The 26,743-nt window shown below is 42.0% G+C and overlaps 1 protein-coding gene across 1 annotated transcript in view; it reads right to left on the bottom strand.

Annotated features, from left to right (window-relative positions):
* Positions 1 to 26,743, bottom strand: part of adgra1b (adhesion G protein-coupled receptor A1b) — a gene marked incomplete at both ends in the record, with an annotated part of 187,318 nt that overhangs the window by 5,219 nt on the left and 155,356 nt on the right. The window contains 3 exons of the mRNA XM_080036365.1: positions 6,819 to 6,967; positions 18,040 to 18,163; positions 24,536 to 24,663. Coding sequence (XP_079892491.1) covers positions 6,819 to 6,967; positions 18,040 to 18,163; positions 24,536 to 24,663 — 401 coding nt within the window. The remainder of the gene's footprint in view (positions 1 to 6,818; positions 6,968 to 18,039; positions 18,164 to 24,535; positions 24,664 to 26,743) is intronic.

A 26,743-nucleotide genomic window follows, 5' to 3' on the forward strand; every position in this document is an offset into this window, starting at 1 on the left:
ATCTGAAGAATGCAAATGAGAGCAACTAGCAACAGTCTAGTATATTTTTTCCATGTGATGTATCATTTTGTCATTGTAGAGGGATGTTCTGCTTCACTAGATTCATTTGAATGCACACATCTCATTGTTCATGCATCGCCCGCCACCAATAGCCATTTCCCTTTTTGAAAGCTTAAGTCTAAAAATAGCCCTTCCAGGACATCCCCAACAAGAGAATAGCAGATATTTGATAGTTCATTTTAGTCTCTGTCTCAAAATGTGCTTTTAAGGATCTGAATATGCCACTTTGCAATAACAAATATTGACAGCAGGGGAGAAATGTTGGTGGCGACATTCAACAGATGGGGAAATGTTCTTTCATATGAAGTGTTGCTTCAGAGGAATGATCTGCAAACATCACACCAGACGACTGTCAGTATTAATATTATGGTTTTTTTGGTTTCTATTTTAATTTCTGCTTTTGAAATATAGGCTAGTATTGGGGACATTTTGACGCCCAGTCGAAAAACATCCAATTCCGCCTGTATAGTTTTATTTATTGAGTATATCTTTCCAAAGTGTCTAGTTTCTAAATCAAAGAAACACACACCACCAGGGAGATTAGGAGAGCTCTTAAACACTTACAGTATATTTCCATTTTTTCAGAATGAGCAAATCAACTTTACCTCAGCTAAAATGATAATAATATGTTGTTATTCTCTCAAATGGCATTATTTACATAACTAATAATGTTTATAGAAGACAAATTATTTATTTATTTCTTGGATGGAGGTTTCTTCCAGTATTTTGTGCCTGGGATCTCTGTGACCCCAGTCGGTATAGTGCATGTATGTTAAATATGTGGGTAGGAGGGTTAAGGTGTGCGCTCCAACACAGTGCAGCAGATTTGTGACAGAGGTCGGCTTGATATGCCATCAGACGCTGGCAGGAGAGCAGGGGACGGATAGAGGGGTTGTTGGGAGGGAGGGGCGGGGTGGATGCTAGGAGGAGAAATTGATTTGTCTCTAGCTGCTAAGTCTCATTGCATGAGCCTGTCCGACAGGGAGCATTACAGTCAATCACTGTGGATCAACTCGCCCTGCCACGCCACACCATCCCTCCGCCTGCCCCCCCCCCTCCCCCAGACAAATGATCTCATTCGCAAGCACTGCATGATGGGAGAGCCTTCTTCCAGAACGTTCCATATTAAAAACCACCCAGTCACGCAGGTGTCTGAGGATTTGCTATGCAAGGAAAGTGTTGGCTTATAAGGTTGAGCGGGATCCTAATCTGGCGCGGCCCTTATCCTCACTGACTTTCAGAGACTCTCTGGGAATACATTATTGAGCAGATTCCAGTTTTTAATAATGTCAGACGTATGAATATTCTCATGTATTGATTTTTACAGATATTAGTTTTGGGTGATAAAACCAGTCCATGTGGGTGTTTAATTTGTCACAATAATCCTCTAAAAAAAATTGACATTTTGAAAGAAAGAATGAAGCATGCGAGTAAGGTATTTCAGTATAGGGTTCATATCCAGTGCAACTCCACGTTTAAATAATATTCTTGTCTGGGGGTCATCCACTAAATCTTCTTCAAAATATTTCATAAAGTTCAAGAAAAATTCATGCGACTCAAAAAGGCACTTGATATTTTGCAACTGGATATTTTCCCAGCAGCAGCCTTATGAAGATGACACGCCTGAACTGGATCCGTGATTAAAATGACAAACAGCCATTTGTTGCGGCGCACCCTCTGTTTGCCTCCGTATCCCATGCTCCCAAAAAAACCTTCCCTTAAAAGGATTTCTTGAGTCGAAGCTTCTGGAGTTCAGCTTGCACGGTTTTGCTATGTGCAGAAGATCTCATGCAGCACCTTCTCGGCCGCAGAGGAAGAGCACCCCATGTGTCAGAGAGCTGATCCTCTTAAACACGCCGCATGTTGTGAGTAAGCAGAAAAAGGAATGAAATGGAGAAAGGGAGGAGGACGGAGGAGGGAGGTCAAATAAAGCAGAGATTTAATCTGATACACACATCTGAGCGAATAGGAATTGGATGGGTCAAAAGGCTAAATACATTTAGATTCATGATGACGTTGCTAAAGCTGCTGGGGCGATAGAGGCAATTAGTTATAGCACTGAGGTGTAGCCATAGTAACAGTTTTTTTTTAATTATAAGTTGTTCGCTTCCTAGCCCTCCTCCTGACATTCATCTGCCCTCCATTCTTTCAACCTTACAGTGTAGTAGGAAGTCTCAAACAGAATAACTGAGACAACACATTTATACTTCACACCAAAATCAACTATTCCAGACACTTTCCTCAAACAAATGCCTACAACAATGTGTATCCATACCCAGAGAAAAAAAACAACAGAATCTAAAAGGATTAACAAAAAAATGTAAGACTACAAAAAAAATGTATTTTCCGGCTACAGCCCACATCCACATAAAGTGGGTGTTCAGCATTCTAGAAGGGTGCCACTTGCTGTTAGCAGAAGCGGGATCTTCCAATCATTCTCCCATTACATTTAGTCACGGACGTGTTTAGAGAGCTGGATACGGCGCTATACCACTCAGGCCATTTTCTCCACAAGGCTGTAAATGTCTTAACCTTTCTGGACGCTAAGGTCTCAGAACGTGCTGCTAAACAATGAGGAAGGAAACCCACAAGATAGAAAGAAACAACGTCTTTGCCATCTTGCAGTATCCAGTTCCGATAATAAATGCATGTGATTAGCTAAACATTCTTATGGTAAGGCAAGTTTATTTATATAGAACAATTCAGACACAAGGCCACTCAAAGTGCTTTACAGGGGCAAGATTAAAATACACAACACACATCAGAAAAGCGAATGAATAAAACATTTAAAAGCGAATGAATAACATTTATATAAAATTAAAATTACAGGTTAAAATGGAAACAGAAAAGTCTTCAGACTTGATTTAAAACCTTGTCTTCAGACAAAAGATTTAAAAGAGCTGAGAGTTGCAGCAGACCTCAAGTTCTCTGGGAGTTTGTTCCAGAGATTTGGTGCACAAAAACTAAAATCTGCTTCTCCTTGTTTAGTAAATGTTTATCCATATTTGTTTGCTATCTCCAGTGTTTATTCAAAAATCTTAAGTCAATACTTCAGCCATTTGTCCATTTATTTCAAATAGCAACTGTGTATCTATTACTTTAACTGATTATTTTACTGGTTTAGTGATTCATTCTACAGCCAAGTCATTTTTTGAGGCCTTCGCTACTTATTTTCTTTTCAGTTGTCATGCATCTCTCAGCCTTAAGGTTGTACAGCTGACCCATGTTGGTGCTGTGCATCACAGCATGTAGCTTGGTTGGTTGTGGTGACAGTCATTGTACTAAAGAGCAGTAACACTCTAATTCATCATCCAATTTGGATGTTTATTCTCCTCCTCAACACAGATATGGATTTTTCAGTTTTTTTAAAAATCATATCATATTTTGTATTATCTTAAAATAAATACAATAATGACTACACGGACACCTGATTGGGAATCAATGGGCCGAAACATTAAACTCCACAGATAACGCTGATGGCAATGCTTATGGTAATGAGGCTGCAACAGCTGCTAGTCAGACCTGTAAAGGTCTCCCGACACCAACTGCTACATTTAAACTGCTTTGAATAAACAGTGTTTGAACTTCATGAATCCCAAAATGAGTTGAACGATACTGCAGTTATTCACATGAACTTAACTGAGGCTTTGGAGACCCTAGACTGTTTGATTGTCACCCATCTGTCAGTTAGTGTTGCTAAGCAACAGTTTGCACTTTTAATGTCACCACTAAAACACAGCTGAGCTAAACAAAATAAATGTGACTGATTAAGGAATTCACTTGACTCATCCATACTCTGGCTTTTATTGGCCTCGTTTTCACAATAAGTTAATCATTAGCGTTCAAAACCTAAGCTTCTTCCCTCGTGGCGGACAGTGGCTTATAGATTAAAAATGTGACTTCTTAACATGAACAAACGTGGGAGAAATCCACAAAGAGAGCCACGTGGTATAAATAGGACGACATGACAGCTATGTCACCACAGAGTGAACAAAGCCAGAGGCTTTAAAGAATGCAAACTGGCTGTGAATGTCTCTGCAGATAAACAATGCAATAACTCATCTGTGTAAAGCTATTGTTGCCCTCTAAAGGAAACATGAGCCAGCAAACACCTGAAATAAACATACATAAACTAGCATAAATCAACAGAGACACAAGTTTGCATGCGCTCCAATGCACAGTCGAGTACATACGCCTCTCCACAGGCGAGAGAAGGCGAAAGTTAACAAAGAAAAACATAACAATATGACTCATAATCAGTGCTCGGAAGTAAGTAAGTAAATCCACTACTTTTGAGGTCCTTGCAACTTACTTGAATATTCCTTTGTAATGCTTGTTCATAGTTCTTTCAGATATGTACATGAGCAGGGGGCTAGCAGTTATTTTTCACATTAAGTTTTACATAGCCTAAATAGTAAATACGATGAGTTTTTTGAAATGCAATGCATTGTTCAAGACAATTGGCCACACATGGTTCCCAATCTTTTTGGCTTGTCTTGAAAGCTCATGTTTCAGATCTCCAGAACATGCTAGCAGTTTCAACAAAGAGTGATTTTCCCTTAAAAGCTCTCTGATGGACCGTTTGAGGCTCCAAGGTGCTAAGAAAGTACATTTTGTGTAGCAGAACAGTATTTTTCTTTCCAACCCCCTCAATGATTATTTTCCCCTGCAGATTTCTTTTTAAAGGGACCTGAACCATAGACACCACTCAATAAGACTGGACTTTACACTACATAGAAGGTGTGCATTATTAGTTTGTGAGGCACACCATGGAGGCAAAGAAACACCCGACGTAAAGTGCCTTACAACTGTATGACACACACCTACAAGTAGATTATTCCTCTTATACCATGGTCAACAGTATGATATGAATGTATCACATCCGCTTTAACAAACACAACATTTTGAATGGAAAATGATTATGGTTATGTTCATTGATGGTGCAATTTGTCAAATGTAGTCCTATAACCACCTTTAGGCCTTTCACACCGCTGCAAAATCAGCGCTAGTTCTGGGCTAGTTCGGAGTTAGAGCCAGTGTTTTGGTTTCACACCGCCAGAAAGCCTAGCCTGGCTGCGCCCGCCTACCTACTTCCGGCCAAATTTCATTTTCCCTTGAGTAGTCAGTCTGGTGACGGAGCGTATTAGTGGGATTCTGCTCGAACAAATTTCTGTGTCCAATCAGCGAAGAGAGCGAGCGAGTGGCTGAGAACGATGACGTCGAAGTCGCGCTCCAGTTTCAGTTGCCAGAAGCCGGCTCATGACACACGTGACGACCAAACGTTATGCGATTGGTTGGCTAATCCAGAGTGGCACTGGGCAGATCCAATAGTTTTAAACTTTAACAGACACCCGCCTCCAAGTGAGTGAACGTTTGCCAATTACAGCACTGCCAGACCTTCTGTACAAATGAAATGAAGTATGATGGTCTGGTAGCACCAGGCTACAGAAAGCCTGCTCCGGGTCGTAAAAACCGGTTCAACTCATACCCCAGGATTGAGCAGGGTTTGAAGTGAACTGCTTGCGCCAGCGGCCGGGGGAGGGATTATCCTGACCAACCAGACCAACTAAAACCTCATGCCCGCCATGTTTAAAAACACCGCTACTACGAGACGTAAACATAACATAATTACCGAACCTAGCGATCAAATTGACCGACGAGAATACTCTGTATGGGTCCTGTTTGGTTAAGAAAGCAAAGCGAGAGCTAACACGTGTAAGAATAAGACGTATTCGCTGCTGTTGTTGTGCTTAAAGCTAGCGGTAGCTTTAGCGTTAGCCACAAGAGCAGCGGCGTCGGGCGACGTACACACACGTTTACAGTGACGTCATGACGTTGCTCTCTTGCCGGCTCCATGGCTGTCTCCGGTCGATGTGAAACCAACCGGTTCATAACTGGGATAAGGCTGTAACCAGTTTTGAACTGACCCCAACACCAGCCTGGAACTGACTCTTGGTTCATTTTGGTGTGAAAGGCCTACTTGTAACCATAGCAACTGAAAACATATTGTAGCTCAGCTGCCATAGAAGGCGATCACTTGGGCTCATGGGAAAGATCACCTATTTTGCAAAATGCCCATTTTCCAGTTTTTTTAGACATTTATGTTATGGGTCCTCGGTGTGACTAGAGACTCCCCAAGTGTGAGAATAAACAACTCTCTCTTTTCTTCTCTTTTTTTACACTCCTTGTAAGTGTGAATTTATTCCATTATTCTCCTCCACGTCTTGCCTTACAACGGTTAGCAGAGTCATTTTGAGGTGATTATACTTGAGCTGAAGTGTGCACCACAGGGCTATAACGCACCCCTGCCAGCCAATCAGAAAAGACCAGGCCGTGGTAAAACAATCTAATAATGTTCTGCAGGATTTTGGCTGCAGAACCTGTACTTGTAAAGGAGTATTTGATAGTAAGATGACTTGTCCTCACATCTCACAGTCTCCGTCAGGCCATGTACTGACAAAAAAATTACATTAGAAATCAGATAATTGTGCAGTGAACCAGTTCTTGGCCTCTGACAACACACACACACACAGCCAGCAGCAGTTGCATAGAAAGCAAAGGAAAAAATAATCTGAAATACTGGTCCGACACACACACACACACACACACACACACACACACACACACACACACACACACACACACACACACACACACACACACACACACACACACACACACACACACACACTTATGCCTATGTGCTTTACCCTCTACTGTGGGTTAAAGAAGGGGTCGGGATGACATTTTGGGCTTACCTCAACAGTGGGGGCTGTCGAGGGGTTGGAGGCGGGTCACCATCTTGGCTCTGCGGAGGCTTCTTGATCACCTGCTTGTAAATGTTCCTGGCTGTCACCCCGAGCCACAGCATGGTGGACAGCGACGAGTAATGCAGCACAACCCCGACCTAATGCAGGGATGGAAGAGGGCACATCCAGTTATGTATCAGACTCTTCTGAATTATTGCTGCTCCTATGTAGTGTACAGCATGTCTCTCTCTCTCTCTCTCTGAAAAATATCCCTCTTGTTTCTATTCCGGTAACTCAGAGAAAAGTATGTTCAGTAGGAGCTTCCATTCCTTACTTAAAGCATCATCAATGTCACTCCAAGGGTGTCTACTACACACACCCTCCTTTGAGACGTCCCTGCTTTGTGTAATCCTTCAGTAAAAGGCACTCATGTAAGAATGGGAAAGACAGGTTCTAAAAGTGCCATTGAATCGTCAAGGTTTTCTCCAGCATTGTGCTGAGGTCAAACTGTTGGATTTCTGAGCAGCTCCTTATCAGCTGAGTTAGAGGACTCGAGGTGTGTGAGCTATGAATAACAAATGTGAATATAAATGATAGTCACGTTGACAACTTTCAGCGCGTGATTGTTTTCCGAAATTCACTGTATATACATATTTTCGCCTGTCCTCCTTTTAATATTCATGAATGACGTTTGAATGGGGGAACCGATCTGGCTTTGTTTAAAGGCTTTGCAGCAGGCTCAAAGAAGAGAACGGTGAGATGAGGGTTACAGAAAAGAGAGAGGGAGCGTAGAAAATTTTTGAAATGCGCTTAGCCCATTCCTCCACCTCAGTCTTCATGATGTACTGACAATCTAGACATCCAATCAAATGGCTGCTGTCCAGCCTGATAGGCCTAGGGACTGAAGCTAGTGTAGTGTACCACAGTCCGGATGCTAATTGGAAGTGTCCTTGATCGGGTTATAGAGAGAAGAGAGCGGGGGGTAAGTCAATCACTGCTGCTCACTTCAGGACTTCATTAGTGCCCAGAACAGACATACAGGCACTGTGCATGACATGCACTGCATGTAGTAACATGTTTAAGTTAGGATTTATCATAAGTGGCTTATTAAAGGAGTCAGCAATTCTGGAGAATGCTTACTGTCAAAACCAGTGAATGTCTCCTCGCGATGCACTACTTGTCCTTACTTTGTGTGAGACAGAAAAAGAGCACGCTATTTAATATCAGAATCAAAAATACAAGACGTAAACATGCCGCAGTTAGCAACTAACTTACATCCGTAGTCCCGAGGCAGGTAACAAAAACAGAACAATTACAAAGTGACAATACAAATATACACATGCACAAGTAGAAAATACTTGGTACAACATGTCAGGTGAAAAGTGAAATAACAGTTGTGGTCTGCCGTGAGCCATTGTTTGTGAAGGTTCATAGAAGGATGAATACATAGGGTTCTCTCTTATTAACAAGTGGGTATTCCAGTTATGACTTCCCTTTACTGGCAGCACAGTTTGGCCAAATGTGGTCTGGCTAACCGGATATAGAAAGTTGAGATAGGACCAATAGCCAATAATAGGGCTGCTGACAACCAATCAACAATCTTCTTGAACTTAGTGCCGCTCCTGAATAAAAAAACACTGGATGTGGGCAGGGCTGGACCTTCCAAACCGGATGTGGGTGAGGTTGGACCTGGACCTTACGTCCATTTCCGCCTTCCCGCGGGCCGCAGCCGTTAGTACTTGAAGGAAGCAGAGGGAAGATAATTGTTTGTCATAGGGACTAAACATATCTACATACATTTCTGTGACCTATGAGTTCCCTTCATTATATTTGATTGACAGCCCCATTCTCCCAGGATAAAAGTTACAGTGACATCGTGACTGGCAATTAATCAGCCAGTCCTCCCAATTCACCAGCTGACATGTTTGATTTTCAATGGACCAGAAGGTTATGGATGAAAATCTTATTTTGATTAAAACATGAGAGCCCTCCTTTCCCCCTTCCTTCCCTGCATGATCTAACTGTACTTCAAAATCCCATAAGGAAGGCACACACTTATCTCAGCCTAGTGAGCAACCAAATAATGATGCCAACTCCAAATCCACATCATCCAGAACAGCACGACAGCAAATGGGAAATGTAATGAGAAGAAGCATCCTGCCATGTCAGACGACTGACCTATAATGACCAATGAGACACCGGGTTCTTCAGAAACAATTACCACATGGGAGGTGTGTTCATGTGTTGAAAGCAACCAAGACCACTGTTCACAATCTGCCTCCCAGCAACAGTCAGTAATTCATTTAAAGGTAACTTATCATCACTGTTTTCATAGTGTGTGTGTATGTGTGTGTGTGTGTGTGTGTGTGTGTGTGTGTGTGAGGGGGGGACATGGTTTCTCCCTTTATTATTTCATATGGGAGGAGAAATCTGACTAAACATAGGTTTCAGATCAGGAAAAAAAAGAGGTTAAGTATGTTTAGATAAGACAGATCTTTTTATCATATATATTTCATACTTATAATTGGACATTTTTCTATATACAGTGTAGTGTGAAAGTTTGTGAACCCCTTGAGCCTTTTGGAATTTTATTTATTTTAACCATTATTAATTCATTTTTATCAATACCAGTATTTTTTATATGAAATAACAGATGTTTGTTTATCAATTCAACATTTTTATTTTCCAGAAATCAACTGTTAAAACAGATAAAACAAATTATTTGACAAATGTATATGCAAAAGTGTGTGAACCCTGAGCTGCATTGCTTAAATGGAGCAAGGTAAACAACACAATCAGGTGGGCCAAATTGATTGATGAAATAGACCAATGTAATGAGAGATCTTCAGGGAAGAAATTTGGCGGCACTAGATAAAACAAAGATAAAACCAGGTCAGTTTAGGCTCACCAAACTGAACCCATACAGGTCAGACATGCTCAAAGGGGAAAAAATCTCAGAGGATCTCAGGAATAGAGTTTTGATGTTGCACATCTGTCTGGGGACAGCTATAAATTCATAGAAAAAAGTTTGAGCTCCATCGGTCGACCGTGAGGCAAATCATCTACAAATGGAGAGCTTTAAGAGTGACTTAACATCTGCCTAGAAGTGGACTCCTTCAACACTATCCTCAAGCGCCACAAGAAAAGGGATTTTTCAGGTAAAAGCCAACCCAAACATTACTATTGGTAGTTGATGTTTGCTTTCATCTAAATGTGCCTTTAATAGTAGGAAATTTAGAGTTAAAAGATCATTTGAGTCAGTGATCAGATCAGCGAACAGTCAGTAAACTGGACAGGAGCTGGACACGGCCCCAGAAAACACTATAAACAAGTCCCCATTAAAAAGCCACTGCTCCTGTCACATCAGACGCCCTCTTTAAACATTTAAGATGACTGTCAATGAAGCATAAATAAATGAAACGGCACACCCATAAAAAAAGTCCTTTGATTTAGACTTTTTTTTTAATTTATTTTTTTAACCTTTATTTATACAGGTATATCCCATTGAGACCGAAGACTCTTTTGCAAGGGAGACCTGTTCCCCTTTCCCACGTTACCATTCACACACACATTCATGCACCGATAGCAGGCTATCTATCGACATTCACTCGAGGCAAGGTCGGTGAAGTGTCTTGCCCAAGGACACAACAACCTTGACACAGGTGGCAGGGCGGGGATCGAACCTCCACTTGAGAATTGTTACAGCCAGACGGGAAGTCTGTTCACCTTGCGTACGTGCGAGGTCACTGAAACATCAACAGTCTAAAGGTAGCACTCGGTGATACTAATGTGTCTCTGAAGCATCGATACAGCGTTTGCAGCCTTAAATCACTCACATTATCACAACATGCAGTCAACCTTGTTAGCCGTAATTAGCTTGTTAGCTTCGCAGTGCCAAGGTGCCCTTTCATGGTAATTTTTTTGTAAAGGACAAGGATTTCCAGTTTAATGCAAATGGGACAGGTTTCTGTCATGATAAAAAACAAGGTAAATCCATAAACTTGATATTAGATATTTGTATCACAAATTTCTAACATAGGCAGTTATGTGAGAAAACTATCATGTAACGTAATTAAGTAAATACATAAATAAATCATTTGGAAGGTTGCAGGTATGAAAACAAGCTGGAAATAAAGGGGGGAAACTAATGCTCCGTGCACCTAACTAATGGCGCTTTTCCACCGCATGGTATCAGCTCGACTCGACTTGACTCGCATTTTTGGCTTTTCCACCGCAATTTCATGGTACCTGGTACCACGTAGCGGCTGCTTTTTTGGTATCGCCTCGCTCTAGGTTCCAAGCGAGCTGAGCCGATGCTAAAAGGTGACGTCGGCAGACGGCCGGCCACTGATTGGCCAGAGACTATTGTTTGGCCAATCAGTGGCCAGAGACTACCGGCTTCATTCTGTTGTTTATTCTCCCCAACTCTCCGGGACTTTTGAGTGTATTTACGCCGCGTGCAGCCTTCTCTGGCTCTCTTTCATTTGATTTGCATCACAGATCCGAATTTATTTTCCATATATTCGCTAAGCTCACCCAGTGTTGGTTGTTGGGGAAGTTACTTAACATACGAGAGGAGACATGTAGGGCAGCTAGCAGCTAGGCTAAATAGTAGCCAGCTGGGACAGACATGATAGCGAGCGATTACATTACAAGCCTCGGACTGAACTGATTACCCCAATAAAATATTCAGGCTGAGACACGGCTTGCATTTGAAAACACGTATCCTGAAACAAGCACTAAACAGTCAACTTTATCATGCCCGTGTTTACGTAGGGATGTACGTGACGCATCCCTACAGCTGACTGTGTGGCACACATCGGGACAACAACCATCCCTTTTAATGGCCCGTAGCAATATTCTTCTACTTCTTTTAGCAGATACAAGGGGGGTATTTCTTAAACATTTTTCATCCGTGTTTTTGGCGGTTGGTTCAGTTAATAGTGCAACAACTGCTCGTAATTTCTGCTTTGCTACTTTGCTCCGGAGTAGGCTTTCAGCCCCTTACGACAACCCCGCCCACGTTCAGCAGGTACTATTTGCGGTGGAAAACGACCCGTGCTGCTACCAAACCAAGTTGAGTCGAGTCGAGTTGAGTCGAGTCGAGCTACATGTGCGGTGGAAAAGCGCCATAAAGGCTCATTTAGCTCAGCTGACTTTAGAGTTTTGTACTTTCGATTGTGGTGACAGACGCTGATACTGAACGTGTGCATAAGGCTACGGAGACGTTGTGCTGCACAAGCAACTGAGTCTTTGGTTAACATTTGATATTTGTTAAAAGAATACTTCTGTGTGATGTCACACATGGGAAAATGAAGGGTTAGACAGTGAGACCATAAAACACTCTTTCTGCCTTTTCTCAGGCTAAGATGAACCGTTTTGTAAAATGTTTGCACATTTATACTGTATAGGATCTCAGAGTTCAAAGCACCTTCATATTTCCCCTGGTGAAGTAGGCCTTTAACTGACACAATATGGCAAGAACAATTGTACCGTTTTTAATGTCAGAATAAAATAAACATTATTAGTGTAACTTTTGGGAGAAGAAAAAAAAGTGAATTTAAGTATAAGGTTCAGACATAGCTCACTGTTGGTTGGGATCCAATGTTTACATGTCGATGCACAGCATGGCACACCATTAACTATGAGTTGTTCCATGACAATTTAATTGTAGAAAGTAGAAGATACAGAGTGTACAGTAGTTACCACACATCATAAAATATAAATGAAAAAATATAAAAATAGAAGAGTCTACCAACAGAGTAAAGCGAGCATATTGATAACCACTCAAAACAAAAATACTGTGGGGGCGCCCTTAGCTCAGTTGGTAGGGCGTCCCCCTCATGGGCCTCGGCCAGCAGCGGACCCAGGTTCGATTCCAGCCCGCAGTCGTTCTCTGCATGTCACTCCCCTCTCTGCCCCATTTCAACTCTGTCTCTACACTATCAATAAAGCATAACAAATGCCAAAAAAATATCTTAAAAAAAATAAAAAATAGCCTACTGTGTTCACCGGTACAAAACCAGTTAAATAACAGCACCTGACAGTGAATAGGGACAAAACAGAACACAGCCTAAGTATGTAATATGGGTATGACTGTATTCTACACTCTAACAGGATTAACATGTCCCGGATTGTTTATTCTGGACCTACGTCAGTTTCCAATGATATTAATACTTTTCTGCAAACCACAGTTATTCGAGTGGCATCTTTTAGCCTGAGTGTGGTGTAGCATTTCTTTAACACGGTCAGATGAAATATTTGAACAATTTCACCATATGCTAACAGTGCTACACTTAAAAAGTCCCCTTTAGCTGTCCTCCATGGGCATCTTAATTATATGGGCTCCCTGCTGTTTTTGATGCATAAGTAACCAGTCAACTTGCAAGCCTCTTTACATGCGGGTGAAATCAGCTCAGGAACTCTCAAATTGGACCCAATGGAAGCACAAAGAAAATCTCTGAAGATACTCTAATGTCTTTTTTTTTTGCCAGTGCATGCCGTCACAACTAATTTCACAGTGGCCCGCTAATGAGAAAATCCTCTGTAAAGCATCTTTAAGCTGACAGTTGGACGTGACATCACATCTAGGTCACATCCTTGGCCAAGTTCTCTGCTAAAGTACTAGGTTCTTTAACTCCGGTCACACTCACTGAACAATCTACGGAGCTGTCTCATTGAAATGTCTATAACCGTAAGCTTAGGTGATGCTGGGGGAAACAAGGTTACAGCAGTGTACTTTGATCTGCAGCCTAATGCGGGCAAACACAAGTTGTGTGTTGCGTGACAGCTGCTGGGGTGCTGCTCGTAGCAATGACAAAACGAGCCTTGTTGGAAGGAAAAAGATAGAAATAGATCTCAGAGATGACTTTGACTTTGAGGCCGTAGAAAAGACATGTGTGATGCTGCATAGCGACCGTGCCACAGGGGGCCGGTATGGTGGTGGTGCAAGACTGGATGAGTGTCATAGAGAGAGGGAAAGGGAGAGAGAGCATTATATCTTGCAGGATGGCAATGGAGGAGGGAGAGGGGCGGAAGGCTGGGTGGGTGGGTGGGTGGGAAGCGCATGCTTGATGTGCTTGCGATAGCTGCCAAAGCTAGTTTCAGGGCTCCTTGAAGTTCCTGCTGTCAGCGGGAGAGCATGTACTTATGTGTCCCCCTGGGAGGAAGGAGGAAGGAGGAGGGGTGTGTGTGTGTGTGTGTGTGTGTGTGTGTGTGTGTGTGTGTGTGTGTGTGTGTGTGTGTGTGTATGTAGTAGAGAGTGGAGGTGGGATGACTGGTGGGATTTGAATGTGTGCATGTGTCTGCCTGTGTGGTGTGTTCACAGGTCTCCTCAAGCAGTTCTGTAATTATCCCACATTTTGTCTGGTGGGGCCTGCCTGGATCCCCGTGGACCAGCAGACAATCTGGGCTCCCGCCAGAATCCACAGAGAGTGGTCCTGTTAGCGCTGATTGGGTAAAGGAGGAGCAGCAAGAAGCATGCAGCGGCCGCGGGATACAATTAGATAAAAGCATGAATGTTTAATATGTTAAGGAGCCACAGAAGGGCAACTAAGCTATGTGGCTTTGTCAACAACACCTGCACTGACACATCTGGCGTGCTTCATGGCTATACTTCAGTAACATTTACGTTTACAAGTACCACTTTAATAAATCATACTCCATGGGGCTTATACAATGCAACTTATGGATTAATTTATTGTTAATGAATAATGCATCAAGGCTTTATAGATCATACAAGTAGGCAAATAAAAAAATTAAAAAAGCTTTGGGGTTGCCATGTTGTGAAACCTCGTTCAGGATTGTCCCCTTTAACTGGATATTTAATCCATCATAACTGAAATGAACAGTTCAGCAATTAACCCTCTGAGAAAGAGTAGATCCAAAGCAAACTCAATTTGATTAACAACTGATTAAAAATGTACAACCGTAATTGATAGATTATCGTAGCCGAGCATTTGATGGCTTATTATAAAGTGAAAAATGAGATAGCCTTGAATAATGACTTATTTGCTTTTGGAATAGCAATCAACTTCAATTATACATGTAAGTAAGTGAGGGTGTATTCACACTGGGAAAGACCGCTAGTTCACTTACTTCACCGTTGCTGAAAAAGATGGTTCAATAAAATTGAAAGGGTGCCTCGACTGATGTAAAACATTGTTGAAAACTTGATGGGAAAAGCTCATTTGTATATGTTTCATGTAGAATTATCGTCTTCTGCTTTTTTCTATATTTGGTATAGATAGCCTATTAGATTTTTTTATTCCTCAGGGGTCGTCAAAGACGCATGCGTCATGTACATCATGATGTATTTGTCTGTTCCTGTGGCATTTTGCTTTGATCAAAACAGACTTTAGCTGGGCGAAGAGGCAAATTGTTACTATATAATATAGGTATGGTAAGGTTATTAATGAGAAACGTGAAGCAGGTAGCAGGTGAGTGACAGAAGATGCCTTTTACACACACCAGCCGTTCTGTGTCCATTTCAGTTGTAGAGGAAGACTTGACAGCTGGGCCACGAGCTGACATTTAAAATATGGCTGGCATTAAAAAATCACGCTCTGCATTTCAGCATGTAAAGGTAAAGCATTTCCACCACGGAATAAGGGACCCCCTAAATTGCTTGTGACACTAAAAAGAGGCAGCTGAGTCCCACATGTGCCGTGTCTCACAACATGAACAGGGATCATTAATAGGAAAACAGGGAATGACACATGAAACTGTGAGTGAAGAGTGGAAAAGCAGTGTACATCAATCTCTCGCCGCGGCTACATACAATAAATGCCCCACTGCTGAGGTGAGCTGTCGGAAGAGGATGCTCTCCACTAGCTGATGTTTCATGCTCACAACCTGAACATGTCCAGCTATCAATCACCTGGATAGGAAATCCACAAGGACCATATGGATCCCCAACCATATGAAAAAAATAAAAATAAAATAAACATTCCTTTTTTATATCCATTTTTATCTCTTTTTGACACCGACTTATCTCAAAGCAGATTTCAACTCCCACAAACATACGTGCCGTCTCTCAGCTGTCACTTCAAAATGGTTTAGCTGTTTCCATCAACATTACATTCCAATTAAAACCATGGCCCACTTAGCAAATAATCCTTTAGGAGGAATATACACCCCTCCTTGTTACATCTTTATTCTTCCTCTATGCCAACCTAATGTAGTGAGGTACCATCAGACAAGGAAGGCATTTCTCTGGCCTGTTCCCAAATCTATTCTGACATCCCATATCTCCATGTCCCTCCACTAGTCTTGCTTACTCATTTATAACTGTGGGCTGCAGAGACGGAGGCACCACCCGCACGAGACCACACAGAGATTACAAAAAAGGGCCAGAAAGTCCAAATGTAGGGGCACGCTGCTGCATCCAAAGATGTGGCCTAGCTTCCCCTTCCATATCCATTATCTTAAGCCGCAGTAGAGGGTCCTGTTTGTCAGAATTACAATCTGATGATGCAGGGAGTCTGTAAAAATGTATTTCCGTTTGTCTATTCATATTCATCAAGGTCGAGCCTTCTGCATTACACAACATGCAGTGGGGGGAGGGGAGGGGGGGGGGTCTCATGCCTTTATGTATGGAGACAGATGAAGCTTGACGGGGGAGTTAGAGTTAAAACTAATCTTGAACCAAATGAAAGAAAATAGATAAAACATGCGAACCTTTCCACTACATGGTACGAGCTCTATTATACTGTACTAGTTTCTCTTTGGTTTTCCACTATGAAAAAGTCCCTGGTACCCTTTTTTTGGTACCTACTCTGTCAAGTTCTTTCATGTGAGGTACAGCCGTTCCTCGTTACAGCCGCTAACTACACAATGACGACCAGCTACAGAGAGGCTGTATCATCGTGGGTAGCGTACTATCTTAAAATGGAAAAGGACCCAACGAAAAAGACCCTTGGGGAGCTCCGTGGCATTGTTGGTAGAGCATGTACCACATTGGCTTAATCCTTTGCGCAGTGGTCTTGGGTTTGAATCCAGCCCAGGCCATTTACTGCATGCCACCCCCTCTCTGCCACCTAAAAATTATCTTTGAAAAAATTAAAAGGACCCGATACCAAAGGCGAGGTGAGTAGTGTAGTGTAGAGCTGGTACCATGTAATGGAAAATGCCATTAGTCAGTGACAATGCTAACATGCTGATGTTTAGCAGGTATGTTCACCATCTTAGTTGACCATGTATGCATGCATCACCTTTACATTCTAGACATTAAATCAAAGTAGAAATTAGGCTGATGGGAATATCAACAGTTATGAAAGTATTAAGTCATAAGTGTTGGGTTAACATAATGTTTTCATCTGGAAAGAGAGGGGCTCACCACACTCAGGATTTATCTTGTGGTGGATCATGTATGTCATAGTGATCCATGGATGATATAGATATATATATAGATATAGATATGATATAGAGATATCTCAGATAAAGTGAGTGACAGGCTGACATCTGTAGAGCCATGCTGCTGATGTGGCTAAACTGGTGGACTGTGGACAGGAGGATGCTTGTGGCACAGAGGTAAGAGCGTCCCCCTAGGGGCTCAGGCCTGGCAGCAGACCCGGGTCAGTTATCTGCATGTATTCCCCTCTTTGCCCCATTTCAACTCTGTCTCTTCAAAATATGTCTAGTAAAGAAAACATGCCAAAAAAATTATCTTAAAAAAAATATATTGTGGACAGGGTTTGGTGAGGAAACTCAAAACACTGAAACTATCATTTGCTAGCTTTTGTCACACCACGTTTTTTTTCCGGTCTTTGACCCTTTGTTGACAACCTACAATCAAAACATGAGTGCTACCATTTCCCACCGGTGATATGGAAACTGCAAATTTGAACTTCCATAAAGGAAAACATTTGTACAAAAGTCTAATGGCCGGACATTCTTTTCTTGACTGCCACTTTTCAAAATGTCCACAGAAAGGATGTGAATCCACCCCCGAGGCAACACAAGTGGACACGGACTGACAATAAAGAGACAGTGAGTGATGCATTCATGACGGTAGAGCCTCATCAGGACTCATTGTGTCAGCACTCTACTTAAAGACCCCACCGGGCCATATGTGCAACCGTAGCATGAAAGATCCACCACTCTTGGGTTATATACGTCTACACGCTGCATTAAGGGCACACTGCTGCTTGCCAACACCTGAATAGACATTCATAATACATTTCCTGAAAAAAGAGAGTGGAATGAATGAATGAAAGGGGAATGCACTTACTGCTTGACAGATGATGGGGTATTTGATTCGATTGATGCCGCCGGCAAACACAGCAAAGGTCAGCGCCGTGTGGAAACAGAAGTTGAGCAGCATATGCCATCCCTTTCGACTGATGCGGATTGCGCTGCCAAAAGAGACCAAAAAAATCAAAAGAATTAGAAGGCACATATCATTATCAAGGTGTGATTTATCATAAAGTCAAATCCCCATTGAGATTCAGTTTTTCAAGGTGCATCCTCGCCCATCAGTCACTTCAAGTATGATTTAAGCAAGTCCTGCACAAAGGCTGCATAAATTGCCCTTTTCTTTTACCTTGCTACTGTCATATAGATTAACAACCACAGCAGAGCCCCGGGGGAAATGCTGCTCATGGGAGTTTTTCAGTAGTGCAAACAAGCCATTACATACTCCACTGCAACTCCATGTACTGAATAATAGAATATAAGTAGACTGAAAACGTTCTAACCTTGCTTCGTCTTGAGAAAGTAAGGTAATGTATCACGCTAAATGTTTTCATGTTAAGTCGACATAATTCTATTCATCTAAATAAAAGTGATTGTCGTAAAATAATTGAGCAGATGACTTTTTTTTTAAAACCGGAAAAGGCTATTTAAGGTTGTTAGTGCATCATAAGTAAGTACTTAAACCATTTTCTATCAAGATCATTTTGCTTTTTAAGAGCAACATGGGGCCCTTTGTCAGGCTGAGGCTAAAAGTCTTGCCGCCATCTCGCAAAGTACGGTACCTTCTCATCAATCATGCACCCAACATCACTCATGGCCTAACCACATTCACTATTCATGGCCAACCACAGTGAATTGTAGAACACATTGTAAAACACAATAGCCCCAGAAACACTTGAGGAACACACACAAACAATTTGATTTTTGAGCCTGTTGCCCAGGTGCATGCTGGGAGGTTTTACTACATCTATCTTGAGACATAACAATTTAAACCCTTATACACTTTAAGATGAACTATTATACTCTTTCTCTCTCTCTCTGTATCTCTCTCTATATGTATCTCAATTGCTCTTTAATTTAGGCCTCAATAACATTTTGGTCTGAGTATAAAATGTATACAAATACATTATAAATAAGAATGGCAAATGTCAATAGTTAACCTTTAATTACGTTGTATTGCATTTATACTATCTGATTTTCATAACTGCACCAAATCACAATCCTGTATTTCATGAGCTTCTGTACTTGTGTGTGGCTATTGTCTAAAACAAAAACTATGACAGGAACACATTTGAAGAAGATCTATGATATTAAGTGTCACAGGCAATTTCCATTGAATGATATACAGTAGCTTTGATAAGGGTAAGATGTTGACAACAATGGAAACACTTCCAACAAGCTGTACATAATTTATGTAAGATTCTAAGTCATGAAAACAACTATTCCAAGTGTGCTATTCAGTGTACGACATTCCTTCACACATTTCAAACCACTTTCAACACATAGAGTATAGGAGAGATGCATACAAACAGGAGGCACTCTGCTGGTTTAATTAAAAGAGATTGCTTCCAGTTGACTGAGCCAATTGAAGTTGTCACAATGTAGAACTGTGCCCTCATTTCCCATATGTGATATACGGCCTCGGCCGGGGGGTTAAGACGCCTTGGACAGGGCACTTAACCCACATTGGCTTTTTCTATCCAGCTGTTGGAGAAATAGGCGAAATAGGTCAGACAATACTAACACATTTGTCGCACTGTGTGAATTAACAGACCATCGATTCCGTTAATTACTTTCCTGTGTCAGCTCCCCTCCTTCGGAATCCACACAATAACCGTCACCATTTGAAATTATATAATCGTGTATAGCTGGAAATCTCCACTCACCAAAATGGAGGAGCGGAGCCCCGGCTGCACGTGAGCCAACTATAGATGAAGCAGTGGCTCAGCAGTGAGCTATGAGGCGTGTCTGGGGCCGGGCTCCACTGCTCTTCACTCTGTGTGTGTGTGTGTGTGTGTGTGTGTGTGTGTGTGTGTGTGTGTGTGTGTGTGTGTGTGTGTGTGTGTGTGTGTGTGTGTGTGTGTGTGTGAGGGGAGGGGAGGGAGAGTTAGAGCTGCTGTTGACGGTGCCTCTGCCATGGCCCAAGCACCGAACTCCATCCAGCAAAGAGGCCATAAATCAGGCCGGCTCCTGGCCTCCCTGGAAGGGGGTTTTCATAGGCTCCACTTTGGGCTTACATTGGGTCAAGTATATTAACCTAGCATCCCTCCACATCCCCATCTTCCACGAGGGTGGGGGGGAGGGGGGTGGGGCAGGGAAACTGCATCTGCTCTCTTACATTGCTGAGCCCAATGTAAAAGGACAATAAACCTATGGACACTATAATATGACATCATAGTTTCAGCCAAGCCATATCATCGGTGGAAGAAACGTTCCAAACATGCTGATTAGAGCCATAAACCAAAGGTGGCAGTGCTGTTCAATGGAGAAATGAAAGTGCTTTCCTGCTAATTATGATGGGGAAACAGAAGGGAACCTGGCAACAGGGCTGGGCTGTATTGTGAAAATCAATAACACAATATAAAAAAAACATACACATATACAGCATGTATTAAACTATGGCAAGTCACATATCAAATATTATAGTTTATGTCCGGTGCAATGAGCTGTGTTCCACGGTATATATTTTTCCAATCACTTGGAGCTGTAAACACAACAATGACAAATCATTACCTTGTAATGTCTGGGAAATGAGCATTGGTTCAAAGTCATGTTTCTTCCTATACGTGATCCATGTGAAACCAATTAATTGAACTCTGTTTTGGTCTCCACCCACTCCTGAATGAAATGGCTCTTCAGCTGCTGATTGCTCCACTGTGTTCACACAGGTAGTGTACGGTGGGTTTATCAGAACTTTTCCACCACAAACAGTGTCATTTTAATTACACTTAAAGCTGATAAATGATGTAACCATGACCCGGCTATACAGTATATGACAGTGATCACTGTCTTTTCTCTTTGGGTTCTACTTTTAACTAAATATAATCAGACGACAAACATGTAGGTAATTGTGACTAAGCACATTAACCATGTCCTGTTTTTGCTCCTTTTACAGGCATAAGATAATGAATTCATTATTACTGTCACACAATGCGGAGAGTGGAATAGAGGACGAGGAGGTGTTGGACTTTGTTAATGTGAGCAGCATTGAAATAAAACGCTGTAACCTTCCCCAGTGTTTTATGACGCCACAGAAGCTCTGGTTGCATATCGTATATATGGGCTTGTTCTCACCCTAGTTTGGACTGGAATTTATGTATTTTGCTCTGAGGAACACTTTGTGATGAATGAGTACGTTAACATGCACAGATGTATCCTGGTTACAATCAGATTTTTGGAGTATTTCAGTTATGGTTTCAGAAACATTGACGAGCCTCCATCCCCGGTTTGGATAAACTTTGATATACTAGCTGGCGCACTCTGATATACTGCTGCATGTTAACACCTCAACTCACAAAGACGTCTGTTAAAAATACAAATTAAAAATTATTCTAAAGAAGTTCAACACAGTGAAATAATGGGAAGCTAAATCCAGCACTGTGGTGAATGCATCAGTAACTGAGTGGAAGACACACTTGCTGATTAGAAAAGCTATGTTTATGTATACAGGGATATGAATAACCATGTTTCTCACATACAAATATAATGTTGCAATAATTAACAAAACCAGTCAAAGGCCTTTACCATAGCCTTCGGATTAATGTGAAATGCAGCATTCATTTTGGGGGAAATTGGTAATCTCTTGTTTTCTTTCAGAATGAATATCATACCGACCTCAAGTTCTGCCTCCTGTCTAAATCAGCTATCTTCTCCTCTACTGGCCTCTGTCCTTCATGAACAAGGGACTAAGGCCAGTACATCAGGAGGTTACCATTATGTGGGGCAAGACATGGGTTCTTATGGCCACCTCATTGTAACATCATAGGGTTAACTCCCGGCACTCTGGTTTCCCGAAAAACCAAACAGCAAGGGTTTTTTGATTGTTAAATAACCAATACACTCTCAAGAGCGTATTGCTAACCCTAACCCAAATATAATGGCTTTATTTTCTTTAAATATATATAAATGTGTTTAAAAAAATAGTCCTTTAAAACCCATTGATGACTATGGCAATCTAGGATGCATGTCCTTAATGCCTGAGGGTTTTCTGAAAAAATAGTACGAATTGTCAAGTCTACCAAAACCTTAATATCTAAGCCTGTGTAGCACATAGAAACATGAAATAAAATACATTTAAAAGTTAAGGTTCACAGGTTTTATTTAAACATGCTCCCCTAGCGCTTACAAACCAACAAATATTTCTAAAAATCGTCAAAATTAGATGAATTAGAAAATTATTAAATATTGTTAATAAATAGATGCAATGTGTTGTGTGATTTTCGTCAGTAGTAATAGTAGACCTTGATTCTGCGCACCAAACGCCACTAACTGTTCTGTCGCCGACATAGCTGGCGTATTTTTTTAATTATTTTGTTTTATTTTTTTATTTTTATTTTTTTTGATTGACATGATTTTCGGCAAACCACACAACTTTTGGGTGGTCACGTGGTCTTAAAAAAATCAACAAAACCCACCTCATGTGTATTTGAACCAATGACAGTGCATTCTATGCTGGGAATGCCATGAAAATTAGATAAAGTAATAATGCTGCGCGACGCAGCATCAGGCAGGAGAGCCAATGTGGCATCGCGCAGCAGCCGTCATCAATGGGTTAACAATCTGGAGATATTAGTAATTACTGTGGAAGAACACTCAAACTTAGTTACCTATATAGTTTGGCTTAGTAGCATTACCGTATCATAAAGGGGGGACAAGGTTTTTAGCAATCTTCTTCATCTCATTCTTCAAATCATGTCTTTAAACACTGTGGATCATACCTGTTTACTTTGAAAATAAAATAATTAATCAAAACCTGTTCTGTAGCCCACTGATTCTGCACTAATCATCCAACTATCCAATGGTGTTTGGAAACTGAGTACATTTCACTCAAATCCCAAGTCTTAGACTCCTGCAATTGTGAATGTCCTCCTGTCCGTGTTGCAGTTTTCATTATTGCTCCTCAGTCAATGCTGCATCGCTAGACGACAGTAAGGGATGCAGCTGCGTGGAGCTCCACATGCTGTCATCACCGTCTGACTGCAGAAGGACGCACCCTGTCTCCGTCCCAGGTGACACCGATGGATGCACACTGCAAATGCTGCAGCGCGTTGGTTCACACACTTTCATAAATGCTACAAATAGCACTGATACAGTGATACGCTTTAGTCACAAACAGTACGGGGGGAAGAATAAAAGCAAGTATTCTTCTCCGAGAAAATATCAGTAAACTGTGTTATCCTGAAAGAGGATAAATATTTTTTGGGAAAATAAGACCGTGTTTCCTTTATATTATATACAATGGATGGTGAGCTATTACAGTAATACCACATGAATGCCACGGACGCGGTAGAGTGACTGACGCCCTGCAGAAACAACAGATGACAGCAGGCCTGTTTGAATTAATAAAATAATACGCCAGTCGGGCTCTCCGTTGCTTTCATAACGCCATCGACTGCAGATGAACCCGAGAGGAGCAGACAGATGCCACAGTGTGGAGCCGCAAGAGCCACACTGTGCCGTCTCTGGAACAAAGGCGGCTTAAGCACCCCTCAGAAATCCATTAAAAGCATACATTTCTCCTATAATACAACACACACACACATGCACACACACACGCTAACACACACACGCACGCACGCACACACACACACACACACACACACACACACACACACACACACACACACACACACACACACACACACGCTAACACACACACGCACGCACGCACACACACACACACACACACACACACACACACACACACAGAAATACACGCATCTGTGTGTTTTAGATCCTCTTAGTCAGACAGTGCTGCAGTGCTTTATGCCAGCCTCAAGCATCTGACTCACACTACAGCCAGTTCACGATCTGTGACTAACAACTCATAAACAAACAATACACCTGTAAACCATGAAGGTAACAAAAGGCGAGAAATGGAGCGATTACTTCAAGGTCGGTCTGAGTGTCCAGTTGAGTTAATGGCTCTGATTTTCAATTGAGGTGCGACAGGCTGGAGAGGCTTAAAGCTATAGTGTGAAACTTCTCTCGCCTCCTCCAGGAATTCTGAGTAATCACATCACAACACTGTCAGCGCATCTATATGAGGAAAGCCTTCGGTGATCGTAGAATCAACAACTGAAACAATTTGTGGGCCGCTCTTTGAGCTCCTGACCCAGTTTGTAAATGCCATACTGAGAAATACGGAGAGAGTTTTGTGGAGATGCTTGGTCTCATCAACGTTGCGTCAACTCATTTGGCGATGGCTTGAATGTAACCGACATTCATTTATATTAGACACGTACACAGTCTAGCTTTAACGTTTAAATGTGTACTTAAACATGCCTGAGTGTGGTGCTGTGCTTTCTTCTTACCTGTGGTGCACTATGTAGGTGATGATGGAGGCGAAGAGGCAGAGCAACATGACCGCCGTGCAGGCATACACGACCGGGTGCAGAAACTCCCCAGGGTACGGGGGGAAAGACAGCACCTTCTTCAGATCCTAAGGCAGACCAAGAGAGAGAGAGAAAAACACAGGGTAGGTTTAGACATATTATATATTATCATAATAAACACAGTATCACAAGCATCTTCAGTAAGCAAGAACTATAGGCCTGCTTGTGAGAGTATTTCAGACAATCCATCCTAAGCGGAATAAGTTCTGCACAGTAGACTGGGCCGATGAGATACAGTATGTGAGCAAAATACAAACGACAGGCAATGAAACATCTTCGAGTTAGAACGCTGTCGAAATTAATATCGAAGAGTAACATCCCCTGTTGAGCGAATCTTCAACCCCCCGCGCGTTTACATTTTGCATTTCAGGCATTTAGCCGACACTCTCTTAGCCTGAGCCACTGACTGCGTGCAACAATGGCATACGCTCCCTTGTCTGCCAACATTAAAAGTCAAACACAAAATGGATAGCAGCCAGGCATGGAGAAAATGAGAAAAAATTGAAAGCAAACTTCAGTGGCATTGTGTGACACAGTGTTAACAGACGCTCATTAAGCCCTTATCAACATCACAGTCGATGGGCTTGGTAATTCATTCTCGGAAGATGAAGTTCTTCGACTTCTATTAATCTCACATCGTGACAGCTCACGGCCAAAGCACAACAGCTTAGTACTTGAATGTATCTTTGTATCTGGACGCTTTGGATCTGTTGTATTAAAAGACAAAAAAACACCCGTTGCACACACAGTCGCCTCCTCTCTCGCTCCGTAGAACAGCCAGCGCTGACGTCACACTATAGCCTCTGTCGTGTTGACGTTTGCTAAATAAAGCGCACCTTATCTCCATAACCCCCCCGCCCCCCCTCCCCAGCTCACTGTGGCTTTCTCTCTTAGAGGGGGCACACTGTCTGTCTCCATCATTGTCTCTGTGAGTACATCGCCGAGTGAGATATTCTCTTTCCATGTTTATCCAGAAGGTTGATGGGCTTGTCGGGCCTGTGAGGAGAGTCGTGACCTCTTTAACTGAGCATGCATAAGCACGGCTGTAAAGCAGTGGCCCTGAGATGGACTAAAAGCTTTTTTTTTTAAGGACAAGACGCCGGGGAGATGTACAGCAGGAGAGCGAGCGGTACAGACACTCAGTCCAAACCTTCTTCACTGAGTCTAATTAAGCATTTCCTCTGTCTGTAGGGAGGTGAAGGGAGAAAGAGAAGTGTTTGGAAGATTTCTATTCAAATCGTAATCAAATGTTTTTTCGATTTGTTCTGGCTTTTTGTAGGCATTCATCGCTCTGATGTTGTTGTGCCACTTTAAAGGCAGTAATATATGTAACTTACAGCAATTCCTTCTCAAAAGCGATGCCGGTGGTGGGAAAGTGAACTGCAGTGACCAGCGTAAGCATGTGATTGAGCAGTTAAAATGAGAGATGAGGTCAATGTTGGTGCACTGTTCGGTTCATTTTAGTTCGACTAACATTACGAGCCACTGAGCCAAAACAGTTACAGTTGAGCTCACATTCTTTGGATTTTTGCAGAAAAAAATACCTGACCCGATGCCTTTTAAAAGAAATAAGAGTACTACATGTTTTAGGCAACGCCTGGGAAAGTCTCCTTCTTTAAGTTACATTACTACCCATTCACCCCTATAGAATATATATTATTTTTGTAAATGTTACATATCTTTAAAACCTGTACAGTGATCACTTGGTCTTTCTTCGGACTGTCAGTTGCTGACAATTGAGTCTTTGTAGATGTATAAATAAACTGCGAACATGAATTCATCACTTCTGAGGCACCTAAATGCATTCCATCCATCCATCCATCATCCACAGCCTAGTTACTCTCTGCAGGGCTCTGGTGGGCTGCAGCCTGTTTCCAGATTGGGAAGTGTGCCTGTGTCCACCTGAGGAATCAAAGTCCAATATTCATCCTCTCTCTACTTCTATCTTGTTCTCTACCAACTCCTGAGGGAAATATCTAACTCTTAAACTTCTGAATGCTTCCGTCTCTTCACCATATATGCTAACTGTATGTGTCTGTTGTTTAGTGCTCACATGTAGTGTACAGTGGGTTTACTATAGATTGTTGCTGATAAAGGGCTGCCGGCTGCCTTAAAGAGATCCTATTA

Source organism: Ammodytes marinus, assembly GCF_949987685.1.
Source record: "Ammodytes marinus genome assembly, chromosome: 11".
NCBI lineage: Eukaryota > Metazoa > Chordata > Actinopteri > Uranoscopiformes > Ammodytidae > Ammodytes > Ammodytes marinus.